Genomic DNA, 26,235 nt, shown 5'->3' on the forward strand with positions numbered 1-26,235 from the left:
TGAGGTAAAAAATACAAATGTAAAGAGCAGGTACATAGCATGACGGCTTGAAGAGAAGGAAGGCACTGCCTTTTTCACTTTAGAAACCTAGACTATTGTCAAGTGGTCAATGCTAATAAATACTTTCATAGTATTTGTGTGGTGAAATCAAATAAAAAGTGACTGCTGTGGCTTTCTCTGCCTGTTGCCATTGTGTTCATGTTACATGGTATTCTGTGACATACTCGAAAGCTCAGGACAAAAGCAGAAGCAATTTCTTTTGAGCTAGTGTTTATTCTTAGTCTGACTTCTATTTTGAATTTTCATTGATTTTAGAGCAGTATAAACATATACCTAAATAATACAAAATGTGTGCCCTAGTAAACCCTATAATTGCATAGGCTTTGAGGTGGTGTAAATCTAGTCAACTGACAGTACTTACATACTGGTAAAATTAACCCTTATCCATCAAATAAAATAATACAATAGTCTTGCTACTTGAAGCTATGTGATTGGATTATGAAAATCAAGTAAACAAATTAGAGTAGTTAATGTAAAGTCACTTCACAAATTTTGAAAACAGATGCCATTGTATAATGAATAGAAAAGAACAGAACAACAACTTTGGGTTATTTAACAGTATCTTACAGTCTGGTGTTATGACTTACTTAAGAGCCCCATTTAGGGTATGAATAAAAAAAAGCCCAGTTGACAGTTTTTCAAAGACCATTCTGTGATAGCCTGCCTCGTGTTTGTAATGGATAGAAAGACATATGGACAGACAGCACCATTGATTGAAGTCTATTTATAAACTCATATTTTCACTGTTAAGAGAATTATCCACAGTATGAAATACAAAACACCACAGAGGAAAATCCTCCTGATCTGTATGTCAAAAGAAAGGGAAATTTGTAGCAAGCTTAAATCCACCTCAAAGCTGAAAGAATTCTTCTGATGGCACTGCAATAATTGAAACTGGCGTAGAGTGCCCGGAGAGCGCTTGTATTTTAAATATTAAAAGACTGTTTTTCAGAGCAATGGCTTAACATAAAATGTATTTATTTATTTAATTTTTATTTTAATAAAGGAGTGGAAGTGTGTTTTGAGAAAAGGACTTTATGGACAGAAAAAATAATGTGTGTTTCTAACTTGTTGTGTGTGTTCCTGTATGTAAATAGTTAATAGTACATCTATGTCAGAATTTGTGTGTAATGTACATTAACTGCAGCTTTGCTATTTTTCTTAATGTTTTTTTTTTTTTTTTTTTTTTTTCATTTTAACTGCGGAGGGACCTTGTATAAGTAGTTGTTTACTTTTTACCCCTCTAAGCTGCAGACGTCTGCACATTTTAAAGGTAATTTGTGTGATTTATATACCAGAACGTTGACACAATGGTGGATACACACACCAGCTGTTTTTGTCTTGATAAGAGATTGTATGGATTTTACCTTTTCAATTTACACTGAGTTGATTTCCTTTACAATTCATTTTTAAAAGGTCATTCTTGTGAAGTTGGGCTTTCAGTGTATACGGCAAATGTAAATGTCTTTTGAGTTGTTCTGAGTAATGTGACGCTCACACTGCATTCATTTTCAGAGCTAGGGGAAAAAACAATATCTGCTAGAGAGACTACAGAGAATATCCACCAAATGTAGTTTAATTTTACTATAAAAAAAAAAAACATCACCCAAGGAAATGAAGATAATTTATTATAAAAAAGACGCAATGTTCTGAAAAGCTCAGATTGCTCTCAAATGCTGTTATCTTTGGCAGGTACTGTAAGATGACTATAACACAAAAATGTTATAAAGCATGACCAACCTTTCAGTCAGTATAATTGGGGTCATCTTGACCTTGTATTGTACTATACTAGCTGTTCTCATTCAGTGACAGAGACACAACCAGCTGGAGGCTTTATTTATTTATTTATTTTTTTGCTGCTCCTGAAAACCACTGGGCAGACCCTTTTTTGCTCAGTGAAGTTGCGGGCTTGGGTCCAGGAAATGTCTTTCTGTCTCCTGCCTGTGACGATGGTGGGGAGTGAACAGATATGTGCAGCTGAGTGCGTACAGTAGTACACAGCTGTGGTCTCAGAGCACTTCATTCCACTGGAAAAGGAGGAGAATCTGCTCATATCCTGCCTCTGCTGCAGGACTCGAGAACACAACCTTTGTTCCCAGTCCAGGACGTGCCACAGAAGTTTACCACAATTCAGTATGTCACTCAAATTGAAATGAAAGTGCACCAGCCCCCACAGCGCATCTTCCACCGAGCAGGACTTTACTGCAAACCCTACAGATAAATGTGGTATACACAAGGAAGCATGCGGGATCCCTAGTGTTTGCAGGACTTGTCTCTGAGAACACATAGTGTTACTGTGTATCTATCTATATCTCTCACTCGCTGTCTTCATCATGGTTAACCATGGTTATTTGCTTCATTGCTTTCTAATATGTCAAAATTGGTACAAATAGCCCAAACATTACTTGTTGAAGGTTACTCTGCAAATTAAAATCGACGTTCACGTGGAAATTAATGTTTCCTGTTACCATTTCAAGGAAAGGATATTTATTTTTCCCTTTTGTTTTCATTTTTGTGTCAATTCCCTGAGCTGAGCAGAGCTTGCTGATTACATTCGTAAACCCCTTGTGGGTCCAGATAGTGGCAGGACTGTGTCTGTTTGGTGCACAGAGTTGACAGAGTGGAGACTCTGGGGTCTGCTGGGGAAATGACCCAGTGGAAATGAAAGTAAACCGGACAGGCTGTAAGGTTTGGTGCTTGGGAGACGTTGAAAGAATGTAATGTAGTAAATAAATACACGATTGATATTGTAGTATAACATGGAATATGAGCGAGTGCCATCCATTTGGACTCTTGTCAGTTCATTAAAAATGATAAAAGCTGAAGAGTGCTCTGGAAAACCTAGTGGCAGTGATTCACAATACTTTAGTTAAAAATTCATGCAGTCTGTACTGTACTCTGTAATCCTGTGCATTCATATAAAATAGTATAATCTCTGGATCAGCTGGGACAGTGTAGATGTTTGTTTGTACTGTGCCATAAGGTCTGAGGCCTTCCTCTGCACTGGAATGACACTGCTAACAAAAAAGGAAAGAAACAGACTGAATGTGTAATAACTGCTGATGTGTTAACATGCCAAGCTTGTAATGTAGTAACTTGAGTTCTAAAGCAAATACATTTTTTAAAAAAATTCAATACAGTTATAGCAATAAACTCTTTATGAAGGTTCTTTTGAAAAATTATAACAATACTTTGGGTGACAGAAAAACATTTCTGTCCCAGACAGCTCTGTCGCAGACAGTCCGAGTCTTCTGTGCCTTCAAATAATCAACTGTATGTACAGTATATCTTCATTCAAATAAACGAGGCAGCCCACATATTTAGCATTTGACCCTCAAAGCAGATATGACCTGCACCTGGACTACAAGGGCCTGCTAGTGATGCAAAACCAGCTATGAGATCTCATACCCATGATTTGACCATGTCTTCTGAAGTCAAACACTGGGGTCATTAAGACCTTTCCAAGAGAGAATAGTGCTGCATGGCTGGGGGCATTTGTGACTTTTTTTTTTAACAATTCCTGGATCCATCCCACAAAGACAACTGGTAGCATTTCTTTGTCTGTTGAGCAGCTGTCATGTGAGGAAAGCCTTTTTTGTGTCAAATTGATTTTACAGGGGGGTGGGAGTTGGAATACAGTACGTGGCCAGCTTTGGTTTTCAGCCCAGCAAATTCAGCCCTTTCCTGGGGAAAGCAGGTCTCCACTGCAAATCAGCCAGAAACTGCTGCTCCTGTGCTTTCATGAATAACCTTCTCTTCAATACCATTCAAATAAGACAGAGATGAAGAGACAGTACTGGAGCTCTATCGATCTTATATTGTCTGCCAGCTTTTTTTTTTGTGACTGTTGCATTAGCTAAGGAGTCTTATTGTAATCCTCAGCACTAATGTGATTCAGTAGCGAAGGTGGAAATGAAATGTATAATTGATAGGATGAGTAGCATGCGGGTAGGAGAAGAAAAAGGTAATTATGGAATTGAAAAATGAGGCAGGAATGTAAAACAACCAGCTTTTTTGGTGTTCTATAATGTGGGTCTTTGTGATAGATGGGCTTCTTTGTTTTGTAAGAAGCTGTTATGTGCCCCTTAGAAGAAAAAAACTCAGAAAATGGTGTTATAGATTAAATGTGAGAAACTGGTTATCGGCAAAGCTTATGAAGGCCATCCCTCCATAATTCCATATCTTAAGTTAGTATATTAGTAAAATGATAAGCAGCCAGGAGTTTGATGTCAAATAGATTGTTCATGCCTTGTAACTGCATGAATAACTTATATTAAGAAACTTACAGACAGCCAGGTAGAACTTGCAGTGATAATTATGATTAGCTAATCATAATTATCACTGCAAGTTCTACCTGGCTGTCTGTAAGTTTCTTAATATAATATAAGATTTACCAGGGGCCTGATCACTCAATACCTGTGTGATTTCATGCTGCTCCCTGTCAGATTTATTATGCATTTTCCAGGGGCTTGGGTCTTAAAAATTGGTTATTGCGTCTCTTCTCCCAGACTGCAAATAGGGCCCAGTTCACAGAGATTGGGTGCAGTGCTTCGTAACAAATAAGAAATCCACTGTTTGATGATGAGCAGTATGGTTTTGAATTTTTGGTTTTGTATTATTAAACATATTTCAGAAGGATGTTAATGCCAATGGTTAAAAATGTTTGGGCTGTATGCATGTATTGCCAGATGTTATCAGCATAGCAAACAACCCTTTTTTGTGAAATCAAAACAAACTGGAATATAAACAAGGTTTGTGTTGCAAAGGCACTGAGTCCACAGAAGGCGAAACTACGTAAGACACAAGACGGTGGTCAAAAAGCATTTACGACTGTGGTAAGTTTTTATAGCTTTGGACTTGCTGCTATCCATATGAAGCTTTGTACTGTAACATCTATATATATATATATATATATATATATATATATATATATATATATATATATATATTATATATATATATATATATATATATAATATACTTTTTAGAATGAACTTTGAGCATTGTGGTAAATACTTTGAGAATAGGCCCTTAGTGTTAAAAACAGTAAACATGTTGGTATACAGTGGAAAATGATTGTGTGTGGGCGCTGCAACTGTATAACCCCGGAGCCAGATCCACAGCAGTAGGGTTCTGTGATGTGAGTTTTCTAACTGTATAACCCAGATCCACAGCAGTAGGGTTCTGTGATGTGAGTTTTCTAACTGTATAACCCATATCCACAGCAGTAGGGGTCTGTGATGTGAGTTTTCTAACTGTATAACCCATATCCACAGCAGTAGGGGTCTGTGATGTGAGTTTTTACATCTTTCAGTGCCTGATCAGATGTGTGATTGTTTATATCAGCTTGGTTTACCAATCAAGGTATGTCATTGTTTACGTAACAAAATTTGCATTGAGAGTCATGCTTGATTGCACAGTATGCACGTTGTGTGCTTGGACACTAAATGTTGGTCAGCTTAGCAGCACAAATGAAAACAAATACCACTAGAGCAATGAGGTGCATTGTTCAACACCAAACTGCATGGTGACTGCACATTACAACTGTTATTATGTATGTAGTTCTTGCTATGTACCGTTGTTCTGTATGTAGTTCTCGCCAGCATACATTTTAATTTCAAATCGTCTTACTGTAGAAATGTAGGACTGCAACAACAATACACTGGATGTATAGTGATGCTAAAATGGCAAGAGTTTGCTTACGTTGGATAATACATTTAGGACACAGAAACAGGGAGGTTCATCAGTAGGGCTGACAGAGGGAGGCCATTGTTAAACTCCACAGCAGAAATGGCTCGACTGTTTTGTGAACAGAAGTCTGTGACAACTTGAGCAACACTGTATTTCCTGTATATTGAAAATGATTTAGAGAATTTCTGAGGGCATCTTTCATTGACTGTAGCTGTAATTACTCTTAGTGAATGGAAAGTGGGTTCATCATAGAACTGTATTAGCACAGTAACAATGGTGTTTGATGTGAGGCATGTAGGGCAGTAGTGGTTTTCCGGTGCAAAAGACAGCACTCAGACAGCCTATGAGACAGTGTGTAGTTAAAGTATAGCAGTTGCTTTGGAGTACATAGGCTAAGGGTGTGTATCTGTGGGTTCACAACGATACGATACCTGGGTACATGGATTGCGATACGATATGTAGCATGACACAATTAGTAAAATGTGATCAATTGTTATTATGAATTTGCATTTGCATTACATTTTAAAATGTGTATTGCTGTCAGAAAGCTTCAAATAAACAACTAAAGGTGGTTATTTACAGCTCATTTGTGCCCATTAGTTGTTTCTTGCTAGTTCTGGAATGCATTGCACTTTTTGACAGAAAATGTTGCAAACTTAGCACAGTGGTAACTGCTTTATGGATATATCTATCACCGTAGTGCAATAAATAAATAAATAAAACTGGTTAAAACCTGGACTTTTGGTGATACTTGAGGTTCAGTGTTGAAAACCCCAGTACTAGAGAAGCTCTTGAAGAGGCAACTTTAAAACATGTAATCAAGTTCATCAGAGAATCTTACAAAACTGTTGTATTGATGTTTTTAGAATGAATCAAAAGGCTGGTATGACCTGTGCACCCACGCTTAGCAGAAACTCATTTCTTAGTTGAACAGAGTTTCAACCAGAGAGACCGAAAGCAGGACACCCAGAAATCCTCATTTCCTTATGCACATTTAAAGTAAATAGTATTTGCATCCCTGCCGAAACCTATAAATGATTCAGACACCTAACATGCAAATATACATCCTGATTTCCTCTAATTGGCATTCAACGGAAATTCTCTTTTGCTCATTCTGGAAATAAGAGGCTTCCCAGTCACATGCTGCTGTTAATCAAGCCTCTGAAAAGCCTCACAGCCTGGTGAAAGGGAAACCTCGAGAGAGGAGGGGTGGGTCTTCTCTACTGAAATCGAATCTCGCTACACTTCTTTTTAATGGGCTGTTTGTATTTGATATGTCCCTGGACGGATTAGGAATAGCTGAGTGAACTATTAGTGGTGCTAAAGATAATACCACATGCCCATTGACTGAACTGTAAGGGTTTTTTTGTTTTTTTTAGTATAGGTGTGCCATTTGAGTGTCATTTAAATGCACCATAAAGTACCAATGACAAAATACAGTACATGCAGATGCAGGTCCTTGTGCAGGCTGTCAGGGGAGTGCAGGTTCACGTCATGGCTTTGCTAACTTGCTGATCTTCAGTAGGAATTCCACAGCTCCCTAGGGTTAAGGACTGGCCTTTTCCTAACTGCATTTTTTAGAAATCCCTCAGAGTATCTTTTTTTTTTTTTTTTTTTTAAAGTATAATAATTAAAAGGTTATTACAGTGCAAAGAATACACTACCATACATGTTTTGCAACATAATTTTTAAGCTATTGATTTTTAGTTGGAGCCCTTTTCTTATCAGGACACATAAAGCATAACATGGAAGTCTAGTTTATGGAAAATTTCTCGTTTAAAAAGCTTAAAGGGTATATAAGGACCTTTTTATTTTATTGTGTTACATGTTCCCATGTGTTTCTACAATTGTTTGTGTAAGGTGTGTATTGTTTACATTTTTATTTATTACATTTTTAAATTTTTAAAACTTTTAAATTGCATTCCCTCCCTCAAGATGGCTTCCCATGTACCCGCATGGACCTCTCAGAACTACATTTCCCATCATCCTCTTGCTCACTGGTAAATCCATCTCAGTTACATAGGTGAGCAGGAGGATGATGGGAAATGGAGTTTGTTAATCATTTGTTAATTAAAACCCTCTTTTTGCAAGTGCAGATTTACTCCTGATAAATTATGACAATTAACACAGATTTGCATTTAAATTTCCATGTGAACAAAAGAAATAGCTGCAAGAAGCACTGCCCATTAAGATATTAACATTATTTTGTAAATCAGCATAATTTCGGAAATAACGTTAGCATTATTATTTAATAACGAGATAGGCATAACAACCGCTTGAAAATGCCAAAATCAATGCTACTTACCGATTTGTTGATTAACACTGGAGTTATCATTTACAGACTTTTGAAAAGCCTGTCCTCTTTGTTTAACTTTTTTATTCCTACTTGTGTCTATATAATTCTGGTACCATGATTTCTAACTTCTATATTCCCCTCACTTGAGTTTCTGTGACAGTTTATAAATTACTCGAGTAATTTATAAACTGTTACAGAAACCTGAGATGGAATTGTTTTCATGTAAATCACTGAAGCCCATCTGTCCTGTTTTATAATACATGGATACCCTTGTGATGCTAATATTAAAGAAGGCGAGGTTCAGCAGTACAGTTTTGGGGGGGGGGTGTTCAGGTTTTCTTTTTTTTTAAATAGTGTTTTTCATTGCTGTACAGACGTTCTGTGTCTTATGTTTCGTTTCTCTGAGATAAATGTGCCATCTTTTTTTTATTTTTTTTTAACGTATTCTCATTTTGCTGGTCATTGATGAGCATTTCTGTACTGAGGGTGTTGTCGAGTCACTGAAGATGAGACATTTTGTGTTTGAATTGAAAGTGATGGTTTCAAGGAGTCCAATGGGTCAAAGTATATTTTCCTGTTGGCTGGGAATTATCACTTTTTGACTACTGTGGTATTAACACTTTGTTTTAGAATGGCTCAGGATGTAAATATAGCCTTCATCCATGTATTATATATTAACTTTTAATGTTAGTTTATTGACTTAGTTATTTGACTGGTTAACCTGTCCTGATATTGAAACAGGAAAGCATATAGCCTCATATTTAGTTTCTATTTTGTTTATAGTTCTTTTGTTATATTTAAAAACATACTGGAATTTTTAATATAATTTTAAATGAAACATGACATTTGTAAAGGACTAAAACACTGTTTTTATATTTAAATATGAAACACATATTTAAATCATCCTGTATATTAAGACATTAATATAAACTAATATGTTTGTATATTACCAACATAGTGGAGGGTGGCCTAGGATATTGAGGTATTAATGTTAAATATTATATCTTCATAAATATGCACTACACTTCCGGTGTTTCATTTACAGCTTCCATGAACCTTCAGGATGTTAAACATTGGTTAAGATTGCCACATTTTCGTACTGCATTAATTTGATTATTATTCTTGCAATAACTGTAGAAACAGTTCTTAATAAAGAACTGTGTTAAAGCATCTGAAGTAGGAGATGTGAGTACTAATGTTCTTGTTATAAATTCAAACCAGTGATCATAGAATATTTAAAGTAAACAACAGGCACTTGTTATTTGAGATACAAAACATAATGTTTATTTTTTTATAGTCCTTTTAAAGTAATCTCATCCCCTCTTGGTTTGCATATTATTATTATTATTATTATTATTATTATTATTGTGTTATCTGTTTATTATGCCATGCTGTGTGTTCTTTATCATCTTGTGTTACTGTTATGCACTCAGATATTTAGCATGTTTCAGTAAATAAAATAAGCAGGCGTTATCACTAGGGTACTCTCTGACAAAGCCTGAGCAAGGTAGCGTTCCTGAAGGCCAGTATAAAATCTACTGCAAGGGGTGTGTACCACTCATTTCTTTCCTCCTTAAAAAGGGAGGTTTAAAGCCGGCTTTTGTTGAGCATTGTGGTAAATGGATATTTTAGTAAAAGGGCTGTACATTTTGTAATATTTAGGTATATCCAATGGAATGGCTGCTCGTTGTCATGACATTGTTATTTGACTGTTGTGGTTTCCTAGCTACTCTAGGGAGTAAGTTCAAGCAGTATTTTTTATTTAAGGCTCCATTTCAGAATGTGCACTGTCACATTAAGCATTTTAAACAGCACAGAAGTATGATTTACAGTGTATTCAATCAGATTTTTCAACTAAGTCCTCAGAACCTCTTGGGCAATCACTTTATCTTCACCTCTATCTTCACTAATTGTTTCTAAACGGAAAGAAAAAAAAATCCCTTTGGCAAGGATTTTATGTGAATTTCAGCTGAAATATCTGTGTTTTAACAATTACTGTTGGGGTCTAGTTTATTGAATGTGCAGTATGATACCATGGTGAACACACAGAAGTTACAGTAACGCACAATAAAAGCATGGTTACGCATTTACAGGAATGGTAATTGCATATAGAGGAAAAGCATAGACAGGCAAATGATTGTAAAACTTTGTCTTGGTAAACTGAAGGGTAAGGTCATCAGTATCATAAATAAAATTTAAAAAAAAAAACATTTAAATTAAGATGCTTATTTTGACATAAGTACTGCATATATGCTGGTGTGTCGCAGGTTGGCCATTCTAAAGTGGAAATTCAATATTAATAATTAAATAAAAGCACAAATAAAGAACTATGTTTGGGCCACAAAAAGTCTGAAAATAACATGATCGTGGAACATGTGACCCTTCATTGCAATGCAAGGGGGTTCATGCTGTTTTTTTGTTGTTCTTTTCAGGGCTCCAGAGATTATCCTTGGTTTAGCTTTCTGTGAAGCGATCGATATGTGGTCGTTGGGATGTGTCATGGCTGAGCTGTTTTTGGGGTGGCCATTGTATCCGGGGGCGTCAGAGTATGATCAAGTAAGTTTCAAAACCAAACTTTCTGACGTTAATCCTGTGTGATGTTTGTAATGAAATGATACTGGTACAGGATATTGAGGATCTCTTTGAAGATATTTATATGTGCAGAACCACATTCTTTCCGCACTTACGGGGCTTGGGACATACTAGGATTTACAGTGAAGCCTGATTTTTAGTGCCATTGGAATTGTGCACATCCTCAAATTGGACTGGTGGGATGGTTGAGGTTTGAACCAGAGGGCAATCATGAGGGGTCTCATTGAATACCTGACCAGTCCACTCAGCTTCTAGGATCAGAATCCAAATTCCTTTCATTTCAGCATACTGCATCAAGGTGGAAATATCCACAATTTGAAATAAAGACAGAGCTTTATGCCAAAATGTGGAAATTACAAAGAAACAAAGAAACATCCAAACAATGTATTGCATAAAAACTGTTTTTCTGCTGCATAAAGACTTACACATAAGCATGGTCATTATAATATCACCCTGTGGCTCCTAAGAATTTAATAGTTCCTAATGTGGACTGCCAGACATTAGTGAGGACCACTATCATCTTAAATCTTAACTTGAAAGTGATTACCATTACTGGTTAGAATGCAGAATGGCCTTTCGGTCTAAAGCTCCCAGGTGACGGCGCGCAATTGGCTGAGCGCTGCCCGGGTTTGGGAGGGCTTAGGTCAGCCAGGGTAGAATGAACTCTGACATGAAAGGAGGTGTATGGAGATTTGGAATGTGCCTTTAGGTACGTGAAATGCTGGTAATAAAACTGTTTGAATATGTAATGTGACGAATACTCCAATGCCATGAAAAGTAATTTTAACAAGGGTGTGCAAAATTACTCTGGTGCACATTCCTGCGTGCGGTTTGTTTCTGGTGTATGACCTGTAGGTCTCATGTCCTGTTCCTAATGAAATATCTGTCTAGTTGTTGTTTTGGAGACTAACAAGATAATACAGAGGATCTGACCTGATTAAAAACATTAAACCAGGGTCCTGTTTATTCAGTAGATACAAAATATCCCAAGGTAAAGTAGGCCACCAAAGATTTCATTAAGGCTGTAGAAGTTAATAATAAGTTAGTTTAAAAAATAACAAAAAAAAACGAAAAAAACTAAACATTTTCTTACTGCTCGTTAGCATAACTACATTCTCTTGTGTTTTTTTTGTTTGTTTTTTTGGGGTTCCTGGTTTTATTAAGTGTACTAGATGCAGTGCACCACACCTACTTCTTTTTTATGTTTTCTGGTTTATATGTTGTTGTTTTTTTAAAGCTTGTAAGGTTTATAGCTCCATGTAGGATTGATATGAAAATGTGTATGCAGCTTATAATGGTGGGGGAAAGAAAAAGGCACAGTTCGATTTTTAGCAGATATAACAGTGTTTCCCTTAAACACCCCAAACATCCACTGGCGTTATAGATCTATGAGCATACAGTAATCATGCATGAGCACTAATTGGATGGTTTGCCATGTCTGGATAACAACACTTCCATTTTGGTGAAGTACAAAATAATAAATTCAGTTCCTGTTACAGGTAATAAGACCCTAGGTGAGCCTTACACATGCAAAGGAAACAAAATGGCTGTCTTTTACAGTCACAAAGAATATCAACAGCTGCACAATGAGAAACTTGTGAGAATGTAGTTATGCTAACAATGCATGAAAGTGTTTTACTAAATACACATTTTTACATGCTAATGTAAAATATGAACACATTTTTGAATGTACATGGTATATTTTAGTTTAAAAAGAAACCATTTTCACATGAATCGATTATGTTGTTTCCATCAAATTGTTTCCAGTTCTATCTAATCTTCTGTTTTCTTCTTTGCCTTTCAGATTCGGTACGTGTCTCAGACGCAGGGTTTGCCAGCGGAGTACTTGTTAAGTGCCGGGACAAAGACAACAAGGTTTTTTAACAGGGATCCAGGCTCTGCTTATCCACTGTGGAGGCTCAAGGTAGGGTTACCACCCAGCTTCATTTTTCCCCCAGATTTTTTAGGGTGTAAAAAACGAGTATGTGGAGGCCACAGGATGCTTTCTGTTAGACTGAAATCTGGACTTTCTTACAAGTACAAAATAAACCTTAAGTAAAAGTTTGCTGGTATGAAGACGTTGTCAGGGTTATGAATTGAAACTATACCAGATGTCAATGTCATTTTTTTTTTTTTTTGTAATAAAAATATCAGAGAGAAAACAACTCGCCCTAGTGTTCTTCTGTCAGGCACTATACCTGTTTAACTGGGGTCAAATTTACCCATGCTGACTCTAGAGTGGCAGATATATTTGGTTAGGTGTTAAATTGATGGGCAGGGCAGGTTAGAGCAAATCAATCTATTTTAATGACCATAGTCTGCTTAGTAATTTGACAATAATTAAGCCTTTTTCAGTTATTTTCAGTTATTTTTTTTTTTAACTGTACCATACTAAAAATGCCATATCTAGTTATTAGTTTGTTGAAAATTATATTTAATCAAAATACAGGATTAAACCAAATACATAGATTGTTGTCAATGATTTCTATAACTTTAACATGCTCTATGTCAAGTTACTTTGAATTTATTCACAGGTAAAACAATAGGAAACTAAGTCAAGAAGACACAAGTTTTGGCTTGTGCCTTCTTCAGTAAAACAGTGTTTTATAAAAACAAGCCCAGTGGCACTCTGGTTGCAATTGCAGGTCATATGAAAAAAACCAAATGAAATTAATTTTTAAATACTGGTATTAATAGGATACCTAATTCCAAGCTATTACAGTAGGTATGATATGGATCTAACTTGTTCCTTCATCATCTGCACAGCATCTGGGCAGCTTTGTTCGGTTAATATCATGCCTGTTAGCATGAAATCAGCTTGCCTATGCATTTAATAAACCTGTTTTTATTCCACAGACACCAGAAGACCATGAGGGTGAGACAGGAATCAAGTCAAAGGAGGCGAGAAAGTATATTTTTAACTGTTTGGACGACATGGCGCAGGTATGACTTCATGAGTGAAAACATTTACTGAGATAGATACACAGAATACAACACACACATAGATATCTATATATATATATATATATATATAATAATCGATATATATATATATATATATATATATATATATATTACTTAATGAATTTTTATTTATTAGCTAAAAATAACATATTGAATAACAGAGAACCACTCTGTGGCATACCCCTATTTCATGCTGCATGTTGTAGGGTATTTGTTCTGATGTTGCATAGTAGATAATGCCATACCTAATAACAAGGAATCCGTTATTAGTCAGTTATCTAGAGCAGTAGGAAAAAAAAAAAAATTTAGTTTCTTATTATAATTTTTTCTATCATCTAGTGCATATTACAGCTTATTACAGCTACCTTGCAGCCCACACGGTATATGCAGATAGTTGCAGCTATGTGAATGTAAACAACTGATAAAGCCACCATGTTATCCAGACATGTTGTCTCGTGTATTTTTACAATACAGACTGAGCAGGAAAAACAGTAAAGTACTGTATGGGTAATCTCTGCTTAGGTCCACTGTATGTAATGTTTATTATGATAACCATGCTCACATACTGTATCCCGCTGCCATGTCTTAAACAAGCTGGCTCTTTCATACAACAGTTCAGGCAAAATGGCTGGTCAAATGCAACAGGTTATAACATGTCCCTTGCAATAAACCGCATAGGTGAACAGTAGGGACTGTCACCTTATGCAGCACTTCCTGTTATTGTTAAATTTGCCGACAGTTGTTTTTGTTTTCAAAATGAATCGCTCTTGAGAATCTGAGGACTTGTTATTTAAAGCCCTGATAATAATACAGTGCCTGTTTGTGGATGGGTAAAACAACAGTTTATTGTCATAAAACTGTATTGGAAATGACTCACAGCCCCAGCTTCCAGGACCCCCCCCCCCCCCCCCCCCCCCCCCCCCACGATCCAAAAACATTTTTGTAAATGATTATTTACCCAGTATAATTGCTGGGGGAGGTTATTTTAGATGCAGCAATGGATTAAATGTATTAAGAAAGCAGCCAATAGAAGTAATTGTATGTGATGATTGTTTGCTAAAAAATGATGGTCCAAATTCATGACAGGGATAAAAAAAAATTGCTAATTTCATTTCATTTCACAGACTAAAAATAGGTGTGTCAAGATATTTAACAATTTAAACAAAATATTTACTAAAGTAGAAAAAAACTGCTTTGTCACATTTAAAATCGATTCTCTTGAGTTGTTATCCAACAAATGTTCCTAAATATTTAAATGCTTAACTGAAAAATAGTAAATACTAAATTGTAGAATATTTCCTTTTAAAGACATTCTATTTTCACCATCAGCGAATTATCAAACAAAGTAAAAAAATAAATACATGTAACAATAACCATATACACGTGAAATGTACCCTTCTTGTACTGGACAGAGCGATCTTTAGCAGAAATATTTCCGGTCTTTGATACAGCTGGTGTCTTTTTCATTGAAGACATTTTCGTGCAGCTCTGTGCAGTGTGTTCAGTCTTTTACCGGAATCAAACTAAACCAGCTGCCATGATCCTAAATGCAGTGCAACAGGTAGTGTGTGAATAAGGCAAACGTTTAATGTATTTATTTTGAAGCAATAAAAAATATGTATATTTACACTGTTACATAGCAATTGGTACATTTCACGGGAGCAGTGAAAATATTACAGCCTTACCCATAATGCCTGAAGTGTGGCAGAGTTCCTGTTTGAATTAGCTTTCTAACAACTAAATTAACTATAGAGGGAGAGGAAAGTGTGTGAGTCACCGATTTAAAAGCCTTACCCTTGTATCATCTGAAAATACCAGTTCCTCTCTGGGTTTGGTGTTGAAATAATGTCCAATGAATTCATAACATAACAATATTTTCTGACCTCATCTGTGACAGAAAGTATCATTGCTAATGATGCTGGTTTTTAAATAGACCTGTTGCTAAAGTCATCTGTAGCTAGGAAAGAGACACAGGGTGTTTCTCTAAAACTGCAGGCACTAGAATCCGCTGTGGTTGTCAAAGTGCTGCACTAAAACTGTATTTCCCACTTTCTTTCGTCCCCTCTGCTGTTTTTTTTATTTATTTTTTTTGCTACAAAGACAGCTAATTAAACCCCTATGTATGCTTTTCATCTGTGCACGTCCTTAAGGATTGGCTAAACAGAAGCTAGTATCTGGGTTTAAGGGTAACATTATTAGATTGAGAACAAGGATGTCAGTTTTTGCTGTCTCCATGTACTGTATTAAACACATCTTACAGAAAACTTCTAATTAAACCAACTGCACACTGGTAAAAGTTGTATTCAGAAACCTCAAGGGGTTGTCAGTAGCTGCGGTTTCAAACAAGAGATAGTTAATATTTTACAAAGATGCAGGTTCATTTTATAGTATGACCAGCTGTATTTGCACTCTTCTTTAGTCTGTTAGTTTTAATAATGTCTAGCACGTAAGCAGATGGTACCCACTGCACATATGCAGATGAAATTACACTGAACAATAGGAAATAATTATTGCTGGAGATGATGGAACAGGAGCTGGTGCCACCCTAGCACAGGCTGCAGTTCCCATTAATAGTGTTCATTGGCTTTCAGACTTGAGTGAGAACTTGGAAAAACCTAAATAAACATTTAAATGAGAATTAGAATCCAGGCGTCATTGAGAATTACTTCTTGTTGAAAGGTTTGTCTAATTGTAAAACCAGTCAAACTTGTATGATAGTTCACCTGTATACTGTACAAGGATTTCCCCTTTCTATAGACATCACTCCCTGTGCATAGACTATATTTTTCATATTAAATCACCTGGATACAGTGGTTATATATTTTCAAATACTGGTGGACCGTATACAAGGTCATAATAACAAACCTAGTGCTTTTCTTAAACAAGCAACTTGATTAATTGATTAATTAATTGTCATATATTGAAGTAGCTGTAAAACTATGGAATTAACCTGTATGTGCCAAATCCTAAACAAGGTCTTTTTACACCTGCACATAAAGTCTTAAAAAATGTTGAGATTCTTTTTTGAAACAAAGGCCTGGTACGATATATATCTGTTTTTAAACCTTCATGGCATGTCTAAAAGTCAGCGTTTCCTGAATTTGTTTTCAGTTGATTGATACCACGAGCCTGAAGATAGTGTCTCTTTGCCTTCATTGCCATTCTGTGATGACTCGCAGGGAGATAAAATATTTGGTTGCGGCTAAACCAACCTTTCCGTGGCTTCAGTGCAAGTGTGGCGAAAATGAAGATGAGACAGTGGCTTCTGTTGCTGCAGTGGGGAGATTCCATCCTAGTTTTTGGTTTTTTTTTTTTCGTTTTTTTTTAAATCTTGATACACTTCTCTTCAGTAGTGAGTAATGTATTATGAATTCTTTCACACAGGTTACCTTCTCCCCAGTACAGTATTGAAGGAGCATTGGCAGCATAGTCTAGCTATTATAAGTCATTTAGGATCATTTGTACAAGCAACCCCATCTATTTTACCAGGAGACATGTTCCATATTGGAACTGAGAAAGACAGCATTGTATGTGAGGGAGGGTTGTCTTTCTGTGTGTGTGTGTGTGGAATACTTTGCAGAAAATGTATCTTGGGTGTTTGACTGAATCAGATAACATTGGAGCTATAGCATAGAAAAGGCTGCTCTTTTTATTCAAAACAGAGTGTGTGTGTGTGTGTGTGTGTGTGTGTGTGTGTGTGTGTGTGTGTGTGTGTGTGTGTGTGTGTGCGCGTGTGTGTGCTGAGAAAACTAAATACAACCTTTAATACGATGTGGTGCATCTTAAGAAGCTTCAAACCTATACTTTTTTAACGGGATGACTAGTTATGCTCAATCCTTCCTTAGGGCATTTTACTGTATATGAAAAATAAATATATTAGTAAATTTCATGTATGGTTATTAATATTTCTTTATCATACCAGTAGATTGAAAACTATACAGCAAAAAGAAGTGTTTCACCTGTTCTTCCTGCAGGTGAACATGACAGCAGACTTAGCGGGCAGTGATATGTTGGCAGAGAAGGCAGACCGACGGGAGTTTATTGACCTGTTAAAGAAAATGTTGACTATAGATGCAGACAAGAGAATAACCCCCATTGAAACTCTGAACCATCCTTTTGTCACAAAGACACATCTCCTTGATTTCCCTCACAGCACACAGTAAGTTTTACCAGTTTATATTCTGAAATCGTGTTTTATAGATGTTTTAAAATGAAAATGTAGGTTTGCTGTAGCTTGTATTTCTTTAAAAACTGCACATTTTAGACCTAGATAATGAATGGATGTGCGTGGCGGAGACATTTTAAGGCTATTTTGTTGACCACAATTTGTTTTATCACTGAAATGGATGCAGCAGTGTTTATTAAGAATATTAGCATTATTATTTTAAAAAAACAAACAAAACCTTTTTTATTTTTTTTTATAAACCACTAAAATGTGATTAATGTGGATGCGTGCGATGTATCAAAAGGGAAACAGATCTCGGCCTCTATGTCTGGCTTACAGGTTTGTGAGATTAAAAAATAATAATAACAATAATAATAATAATATGGTGAATTTGTGCGTGTACGGGGGGTTGCACGAACTCCAACCTGTCAGGGCATCGGGTGCATGTCTTTCCAGGGAAAAAGAGTGCTGTATTTCACTCCTGGGTACGGTTTGTACAAGTCAAAAGAGGGGACATCACCACGAAATCCGTTCACCAGAAGAATTCTGTCGTTTGTGGTGCGCACTTTCTTGTCAAGTGATTATCTGGAGGGCTACTTACTTGAATATAGCATGGGATTTAGAAGCCTCACCAATGTGTCAGAAATGCATATATTCAATTGTGATGGAGTTCTTACTTTGTATTTACAGCTGTAGCAGGAGAGGTATTTTACAAACACAGAATGATATGCTCATCCTTGTTTTGTCTCTCACCCTCCACTAGTGTCAAGTCTTGCTTCCAGAACATGGAGATTTGTAAGCGCAGGGTGAACATGTATGACACCGTTAACCAAAGCAAGACCCCTTTCATTACACACGTGGCCCCCAGCACTTCCACCAACCTGACAATGACGTTCAACAGCCAGCTCAACACTGTACACAACCAGGTAAGAGTACTCCATAGCAACCAGGGCTGAGCATCTGTAATGCTGATTCCTGGGAATTGCAAGATCTTGTGCTCCAAACAAAAGAACTCATAGGCAGTCATAGAGCAGAAAATGTTTCAGAGGGCATCTCAGAAACAATATCTGATTTTGATATACGTGAATCAGTGATTGCTGTCAGTACTGACGATGCTATGAAATACGTCAATGCAGTTGAACGCCGTCTTGGCTTGGTTAATATCTCATATCTGGCTCACACAATTAACCTTGCTGTATGAAACAACTCGAACACTATCCACCACACATTTCAGTAGGTCGCTGTCAGGATGTGAGTGGTGTAGGGAAATAGTGAATGTCCACACAGTAGTTGCAAAGGCAAAAACAGTCAAGTTTATTTTATTATAAATTATTCCCCCCCTGGTGATTCCAGCAGTGGGGTTTGCAGTCCCAAACAATAATAAAAGAATAAACAATAAATGCAGAATCCAAGGTGCATGGGTTCGTGTTGCACGGTGCTGTATTCAAGTGCAGTGAGGTGGCAGTGCAGGTGCTCCAGGGGGTAGTGCTGGCTGGTTAGCTTGCACTCCCATAATGGTCTCCGTCTGCCAACAACAAAAACAAAACAAAACACAGTGCTCCGGTTGGATCAAGATTTTAGCATAAGGGGCCATAGTCACGTAGCTGCATTCCCTTTGTGCTGCCAAACTCCTCCCCCAAACAGCACAGCGACACGCTCTCTCTAATCGCTGTGCACACCACAGCTGATCAGCATGGAGTTGTAGTTTCACGAAGGTGGCTGACTTACGGTTCCGTTCTACCGTCCAGTCAGCCCATCCCTGTGAACGCGTACCACCAACCTTAATTTGTGCCCTTCCTGGTTGGGAGGTAGATTTTCAGCTCAGATTCCTTCTCTCGCGTTCACATTCGCCAACTGACAAGTATCTTCTGAAAGAGAAACAATCTAATAAATGATTACGTGACACATTGAAACAGCCCCTATGATATAATCTGATGTGCGTCAGAAACAACAGGCTGCTTCACCTGTTGTTATCTTTGAAAAGAACATGTCTCATTTGGTGTTGACGACAAACAAATATCTGTGATGCACTGAAACCATTCAAAACTGCAACTGGTGCATTATCCACTGAAAAATACCGAACAGTATTGGCTGTTTTGCCTCTTCAGCATATCCTTCTAAACCAGGTTAAAAACATAGCACCCACTGAAATTTCAGTCGTGACAAAGAAAATAAAGTCTACATTACTAAACAAGACATCATTCGGCTACCCACAGTTTCACCAATTGCTACATCTGTCTGAACAAGCACAACTTCAAGTACTGGAAGAAATACAAACAGACCATGATTGCAATCATACAGGTGATATCCAAACACTTGGAACCTCCTCTTGTGTGTGTGTTGTTCTTGGCACAACACCCACTCCACTGCAGAGGCTAAATTGATCCTAGTCCTGAAAACTGTTAAAGAGTTATTAAAATAAAACAAAATCAAGTGTTTTTTGGCTTCTGGAGTTTTAAATGTTTCCCTAACAGCTAGTCAATAAAAAAGAGAAGTACCTTGCCTTTGATTTAAAATCAGAACTGTGCTCTATTCCTGCTGAAGGATTCACAGCATGCTGTTTCATATTGTTGATGTGTGTTACAAATTTCACTGCCCTTGAGATGCACTTGTCGGGGCGCACTTGAAATCACATTTTGGGATTGCTGCAAGTTTATACAATTGACATTTCTAAGAGACGACAGGTCTCTGGTGTGGTGGGTTATTATATGTACATATTTTACCTTTCCTTGATGGAATGTGATTTCCAAATATTCTAATCATATTCTCCTTTTCGCTTACAAAAACACTGCAAACACAAGTGAATTGCTGTACATAGCAACGAGGTATGGGGGAGGGGAGGGGGTTACTAGTCACAGATACATAAAAGATAGGGTATCTCTAATCATCTAAGATCCTAAAAAGAAGTTTCTTATCATTTTTTTGTTTAAGAATTATAATCTTAAAAGGACTGATATGCATCTATGTTGATTAGTGTTGTCTCATCAGGAAACTCAAATGAAAGGCATAGGTATTTGCGGCAGGCAAAAATTAACAAGCAAATTGCAGGCAAGCAACATGACCTCTGTATCACATGCCAGCACTCTTGCTGTTGATAGAAAGTCACCTGACACATTTACAGTACATTACACCCGATTCACTAGTGATGAATCTAAATAACACTGCTGTTAAGTGCAAAATGCAAATTAATTATCTAACAGTACATGTGATTTATGTAGTGTAGAAATGCCAGAAAGGCTCCTGTTTAGTGATATAAAATGACATTGTTTTGTTTGTTTTTTTTAATCTGCCACAGTTGAGATCAATTAAACAGACTCCCCTGTCAAAGGGAAGGTAGTTTTTATTTAGAGGCAAACAGAAAGATTGTGAGCGGCACAAAAGACCACCATCAACCCCCCCATCTCTTAAGTACACCACTCAGTCGTGATGCGAACAGTAACTGCTGTGTAGCTTTCATTCTGCCATTTCCATTGCTGTTGCCATGGCTGGTGCTTGCATTCTGATTTCTTTTATTCCCTTTTTGTTACCTTCCATTAGCCGTCCATAATAAAGGACAGAACGTGGCCACCAGTAAGTGTTGTTGGTCACCAATTCTTTTCTCTTGAGAGCCATTGCTGGATGTCATTATGGAACCCTGTCTCTCAGAAAAAACTGAAATAACAGACCTTTATTTCTGCCTAACAACATATAGCTATTTTGGGGAAATTGGTCATAAGGCTTCCAAAATAAGTTTAAATGACTAATTTACCATGGGGGTGGACACCAAATCCTTTTTAAACTAAATTGACCATTATATAACAGGACATGCAGCAATTGTCGTTGGTGCCCTTATCAGTTGCCCCAATGGCCATTAACATCTATTCACAGCAATTATGGCTGCAGTGCCCTTTAAAAAAAAAAAATCTTTACTGCTCCTCAATCTCTTAGAGTAAAATGAACTTTAACAGCCATAGCAACATGCTTCTGACACAGCTTTAAATGATCAGGTATATCCACCAGAAAAATAAATGTCAGCAAATTCCCATCTAATCAGATATTTTTTAAGAAAATATAATTGCATTAATATTGAGGCAAAAGGGCATTGAAATAAGGACACTAAAGGTACATTATAACAATACAAGGTTACAGTTATGGGCTACTTTATAGGGGGGTAAAGATTTAACCACTGCAAAACATTGAATAATAATCTGGTATTCAAACCTACATTGTAAACCTGTGCAAGATGTGTAAGTTAATTAGATATAATATAATAATAATAATAATAATAATAATAAATAATAATAATAATAATAATTAGATTTACTCATGTATATATACTGAGCCAGCAGTAGACCAATTTAGCCTCAACAGCTATCTTTTAATTACTGATAAGATTAGCTGTTATTACATTTAGGTTTTTAGTTAAACAACTAATTAAGACGTTCACGTTTCTTAGCACAGCCAAGGGTGACTTAACCGAATGGAAACTTTCAGAAAGTCAAACGTGCAGAGGAACGGAGAGTGATCATTTGAATGACAATTAGGATCTAAATGCCACATGTTGTGCAGTGTGTTTTCATACCGTAGCTTGCTATAGGTCCTATTGTCAAAGAGATGTTGAGCACAGTATTTTATGTGTCATCTACTTATACTTGATTAAAGTCTGTGAGGTCATTGTGGAATTCCGTATTCATTGCTAATAGGGAAGCTACAGTGTGCAATCAGAGGTCCTTTGTCCACGGTGGCATGTTTAAGTAAATGAAAGTGACAGATATGGGAACACATGTACTGTGTGCAACAGTCAACATTGTTTTTTTTGTTGTTTTTTTCATTGTATATTAAACCTCTATTTTTCCTCAATGTTATTTTATATAAAACATCACAAACAACCACAACTATGCCCTTTTCTCCCCCTTCTTAATTTTTAGTTAAGGATGTTATTCTCTTAAAAGGTTAAACGATTAATTAGATTTCATAAATTAAAAACTTTATTAATTAATCTAATGTAGCTTAATTATAGAAGAATGTAAATATAAGAATACTAATAATAAAAAATTAAAAAATTGTAGCAAGCACCCTAATCAACTCTGTCTATTACTGAAACAGCAGGTTGATTTAGCTCCTGCTTTATAAAGTGCAATAGAGTTCTTATTTCCTGAACGTTTTAAAATACAATGCCTTATAACAATATATTATGTTGTAGAATGACTAAATTACTTAGTTATACAATTAATTGATTAAAACACGTAATATTTTTGGTTTGTTTTTTTTTCCTTTTTTTCTCTCACATTCGTATAGCATTGCCCCTCATGTTTATGTTCAATCCATCATTCCTCTAGGCCAACCACCTGGCTCCCACCTCCACCAGTGCCACCCTTTCCCTTGCCAACCCCGATGTCTCCATACTAAACTACCGCTCTGCACTCTACCAGCCCTCTGCAGTGTCCATGGCAGCCGTGGTCCAGAGGAGTATGCCTCTTCAGACTGGAGCAACGCAGCTCTGTGCCACCAGACCCGACCCCTTCCAGCAGGCTCTCATTGTGTGTCCGCCCGGGTTTCAAGGTAATCACTAATACAAGCACAGACATTTCTCACCCCTTTTTAGTTTTTTTTAAATGCCATAATCTGTTATGATTTGATGGGGACTGTGGTCTGTACTGGTTACTAGTAATCACTTGGTAAGTGCACAGTTCAGGTGTAACATGATCTGTCCGCAATACTGTCCAGTTGTGATTAATGTATTGTGTGGGAATATTCAGTTTGATTAATCATGGTATTTTACAACAAAATGTAATTTGCATCATTTTGTGAAAGAAAGGCTGGCCTTTGTCCTCCAGGGGCCGGTAGCTCGCTGACATCCACTCAAGTTCCTGGTGAAAAAGGAAGCTGGCTTAGTCATGGGATCAGGTGATGCCCACTGACCCTTCGGGTGTCCTGAGCCCCACATTGCTGTGGTGAGGGGAAAAGTGATTGGGCATTCCAAACTGGGAGAAAATCAGGGGAAAATTAAAATAATAAAAATGGCAAAACTAGTAAAAAGCTAAAAAAAATGGCTTTCGTATTATTATTATTATTATTATTATTATTATTATTACTTACTTACTTATCTGCTTACTAACTAGTATTTTCTAGTAATTGATAATATGTATAGTATGCATCTCTGTATAGTAACTTGCTGTTAATGTTGTATTCACACTTATGAATATTATTAGGCAAAGCAAATGCTACACAATTCTAGGAGTTGCTCTAAATCCTACATCTCTAGGAAGTAACTTCCTTCCTGCTGCTCTCAAGCATACAGATCCTATGGGTCTGATCCATGATTCAGTAGTTTTTAAACTATTTTTACACAGGGAAAACAACATTTTGTGCAGAAAAAGGCTTGTTTTTTAATTTATGGTAGGAGATCAAAGTCAAAGGGACATTGCAGTTATGAAGCACTGGCTGTGGTTTGCCAAGTTGTATGTGGATTGAGGTTCTGTTTAACAGCTGAGAATAGCCTTTTTTTTTTGGTGTTGTGGGTGAGATTTATAATATAATGTTTAGAGTAGGTCTGTTCTTAAATTTATGTTGACAGTGTAAAATCACGGCAAGTAAAAACAGAAGCCATTCCTTGAACGTATTGAAAAACAATAGAATAAAAAAAGATGACGAAAAGAGACGACGAGTTGAAAGACACACAGACCAGCTCAGTGGGTGAGCCTTGTACTTTAATACAGTACAGAAAAATGCTTTCAAGGCGTACACCATACTTTGCATAACTCATGCATCTAACACAAGTTAACTATTTTGAGAATGGAAAAGTGTCAAGTGTTCTTCTTAAACCATTCATCAAGGCAAGTGGGGTCTATTGGACCCCAGCAGTCAAATCTCTGATTTGTGAATTTTTGAATGCTGATTACCTCTGTTTAAACCACAGTAAAGCAGGAAAACATGTTATCCTTGGACCCCACTAATGTCCTCTGAATAAAAGTAAATGATAACATCACATCTGTGTAAAAATAAATGATGTATTGGATCTGCAAAAAATGTGATTCATGTACAATAACAAAATTCTCTCTTATTATTTATATGCAATGGTGGTCCTTCACAAGGTGGTTTCACTCAGAGAGTTGTTAGCACCTATTATCTTACCAAACAGTTCATTTCAAAGCCTTTTGGGTATTCCTTAGTTGTTTATTTCAGTTTTTAACTGGGTGTTCCTTACAACAAATGACACTTTGGAATAAAATTGTTTGTCATTTTCTCCTTATGTATTTCAGTTTTATTTCTAACTTAAAACAGTTATCCAAAAATCCCTTTAATTAAGTCTTTGAAATATGGGAAGGCCTCTGTCCTCTGGGATCCATTATTATTTTACACATGTAAATAAAAAAATAAATAAAAGCCTACATAAATACACTGTTGTGAAGTTTTGTTTTTCTCATTGCTTTCATCTCATCTACCAGGACTGCAAGCTTCTCCATCGAAGCATGCCAGCTACTCAGTGCGGATGGAAAATGCTGTCCCTATAGTCACTCAGGCCCCAGGAGCTCGGCCTTTACAGATTCAACCAGGACTACTAACACAGGTAGGCCATTGAGCCTGCCTATATGGTGCATTGAGGTTACAGAGTGCTTGACATAACCTAGCAAATCATGTTTAATGTTATATCAAATTGAAATCCCTTTTCTGTACAAATCCATAATAAGCAACTAAAGAGGTTATTAATGCATGTTGTAGTCATGTTCCTAATATGTTATTTCTTACCTGATCAGTGTATTAGTCTTCTGTGTAATTCTCTGTTGTTGTTTCCAAGCTTACTATCTATTCTAGGAAAAAGAAAGACTCTTCTAGGCAGATTAAGGGGAAGGATATTAGTGCTGCACTGCACACTGTATCCCAGCGCATAGTGCAGCACACACTATGAATATTAAAGAGTTAAACAAATAGAAAATGTAGATGAAAGAATCTCTTTCATGTAAGAACACTTAAAACACTCCAGCTACAACGCTCCTTTTGACCCATGGCAGTAGTCTTTATGATATAAGGGTTGAATATAAAAAAATAACGAATAAACACTTGGCATGTGCAGTACAGTGTGTGTAAATGTAATCAGTAAACCACAAAATCTATCCCTGACATGTATTTATAAAATCTGCATCTCCCTGTTGCAAATCAGTTTCAGTCACAAGATAGTAGGCACTCATATTTCATGGGGAGCTATCTCAAAAGTGATGAACCATTGAGGGATTCATATTGAATAAATGCTGTACTGGCTACCCACTTTGTCTGCACCCTATTAGCAATGCTATGGCAGGTGTTTCTATGTTTTTTCATGGGTTATCCATGGCTGCTGAGCAGGACAGGGTGACCTTGGTGTGTCTGTGTGTACAGTACTGTAGTTTAAATGCTAAGTGCTAGTTCCATTGTTGTCATGTATATCAATGTCTAAACGAGCTTCCCTTTTCACACAATAGGCACTGTCTAAGCCTGCCAGTTTGTATGC

General features: G+C 36.7%; 1 protein-coding gene across 4 annotated transcripts in view; it reads left to right on the plus strand.

The window, feature by feature from the left end:
- The window catches only part of LOC121320004 (homeodomain-interacting protein kinase 2-like), an 81,604-nt gene that overhangs the window by 40,323 nt on the left and 15,046 nt on the right, over window positions 1-26,235 (plus strand). For 2 of the 4 annotated variants that reach the window (XM_041258068.1, XM_041258069.1), the window contains exons 3-9: window positions 10,480-10,603; window positions 12,444-12,563; window positions 13,496-13,582; window positions 17,578-17,762; window positions 18,532-18,694; window positions 23,180-23,309; window positions 25,196-25,317. In XM_041258068.1, the coding sequence (XP_041114002.1) occupies window positions 10,480-10,603; window positions 12,444-12,563; window positions 13,496-13,582; window positions 17,578-17,762; window positions 18,532-18,694; window positions 23,180-23,309; window positions 25,196-25,317 (931 nt within the window). Of the gene's footprint in view, window positions 1-10,479; window positions 10,604-12,443; window positions 12,564-13,495; window positions 13,583-17,577; window positions 17,763-18,531; window positions 18,695-23,086; window positions 23,310-25,195; window positions 25,318-26,235 lie in introns of all 4 variants that reach the window. The other 2 variants (XM_041258066.1, XM_041258067.1) reach the window with 1 other exon arrangement.

The sequence above is a fragment of the Polyodon spathula genome, chromosome 8 (genome assembly GCF_017654505.1).
Source record: "Polyodon spathula isolate WHYD16114869_AA chromosome 8, ASM1765450v1, whole genome shotgun sequence".
NCBI lineage: Eukaryota > Metazoa > Chordata > Actinopteri > Acipenseriformes > Polyodontidae > Polyodon > Polyodon spathula.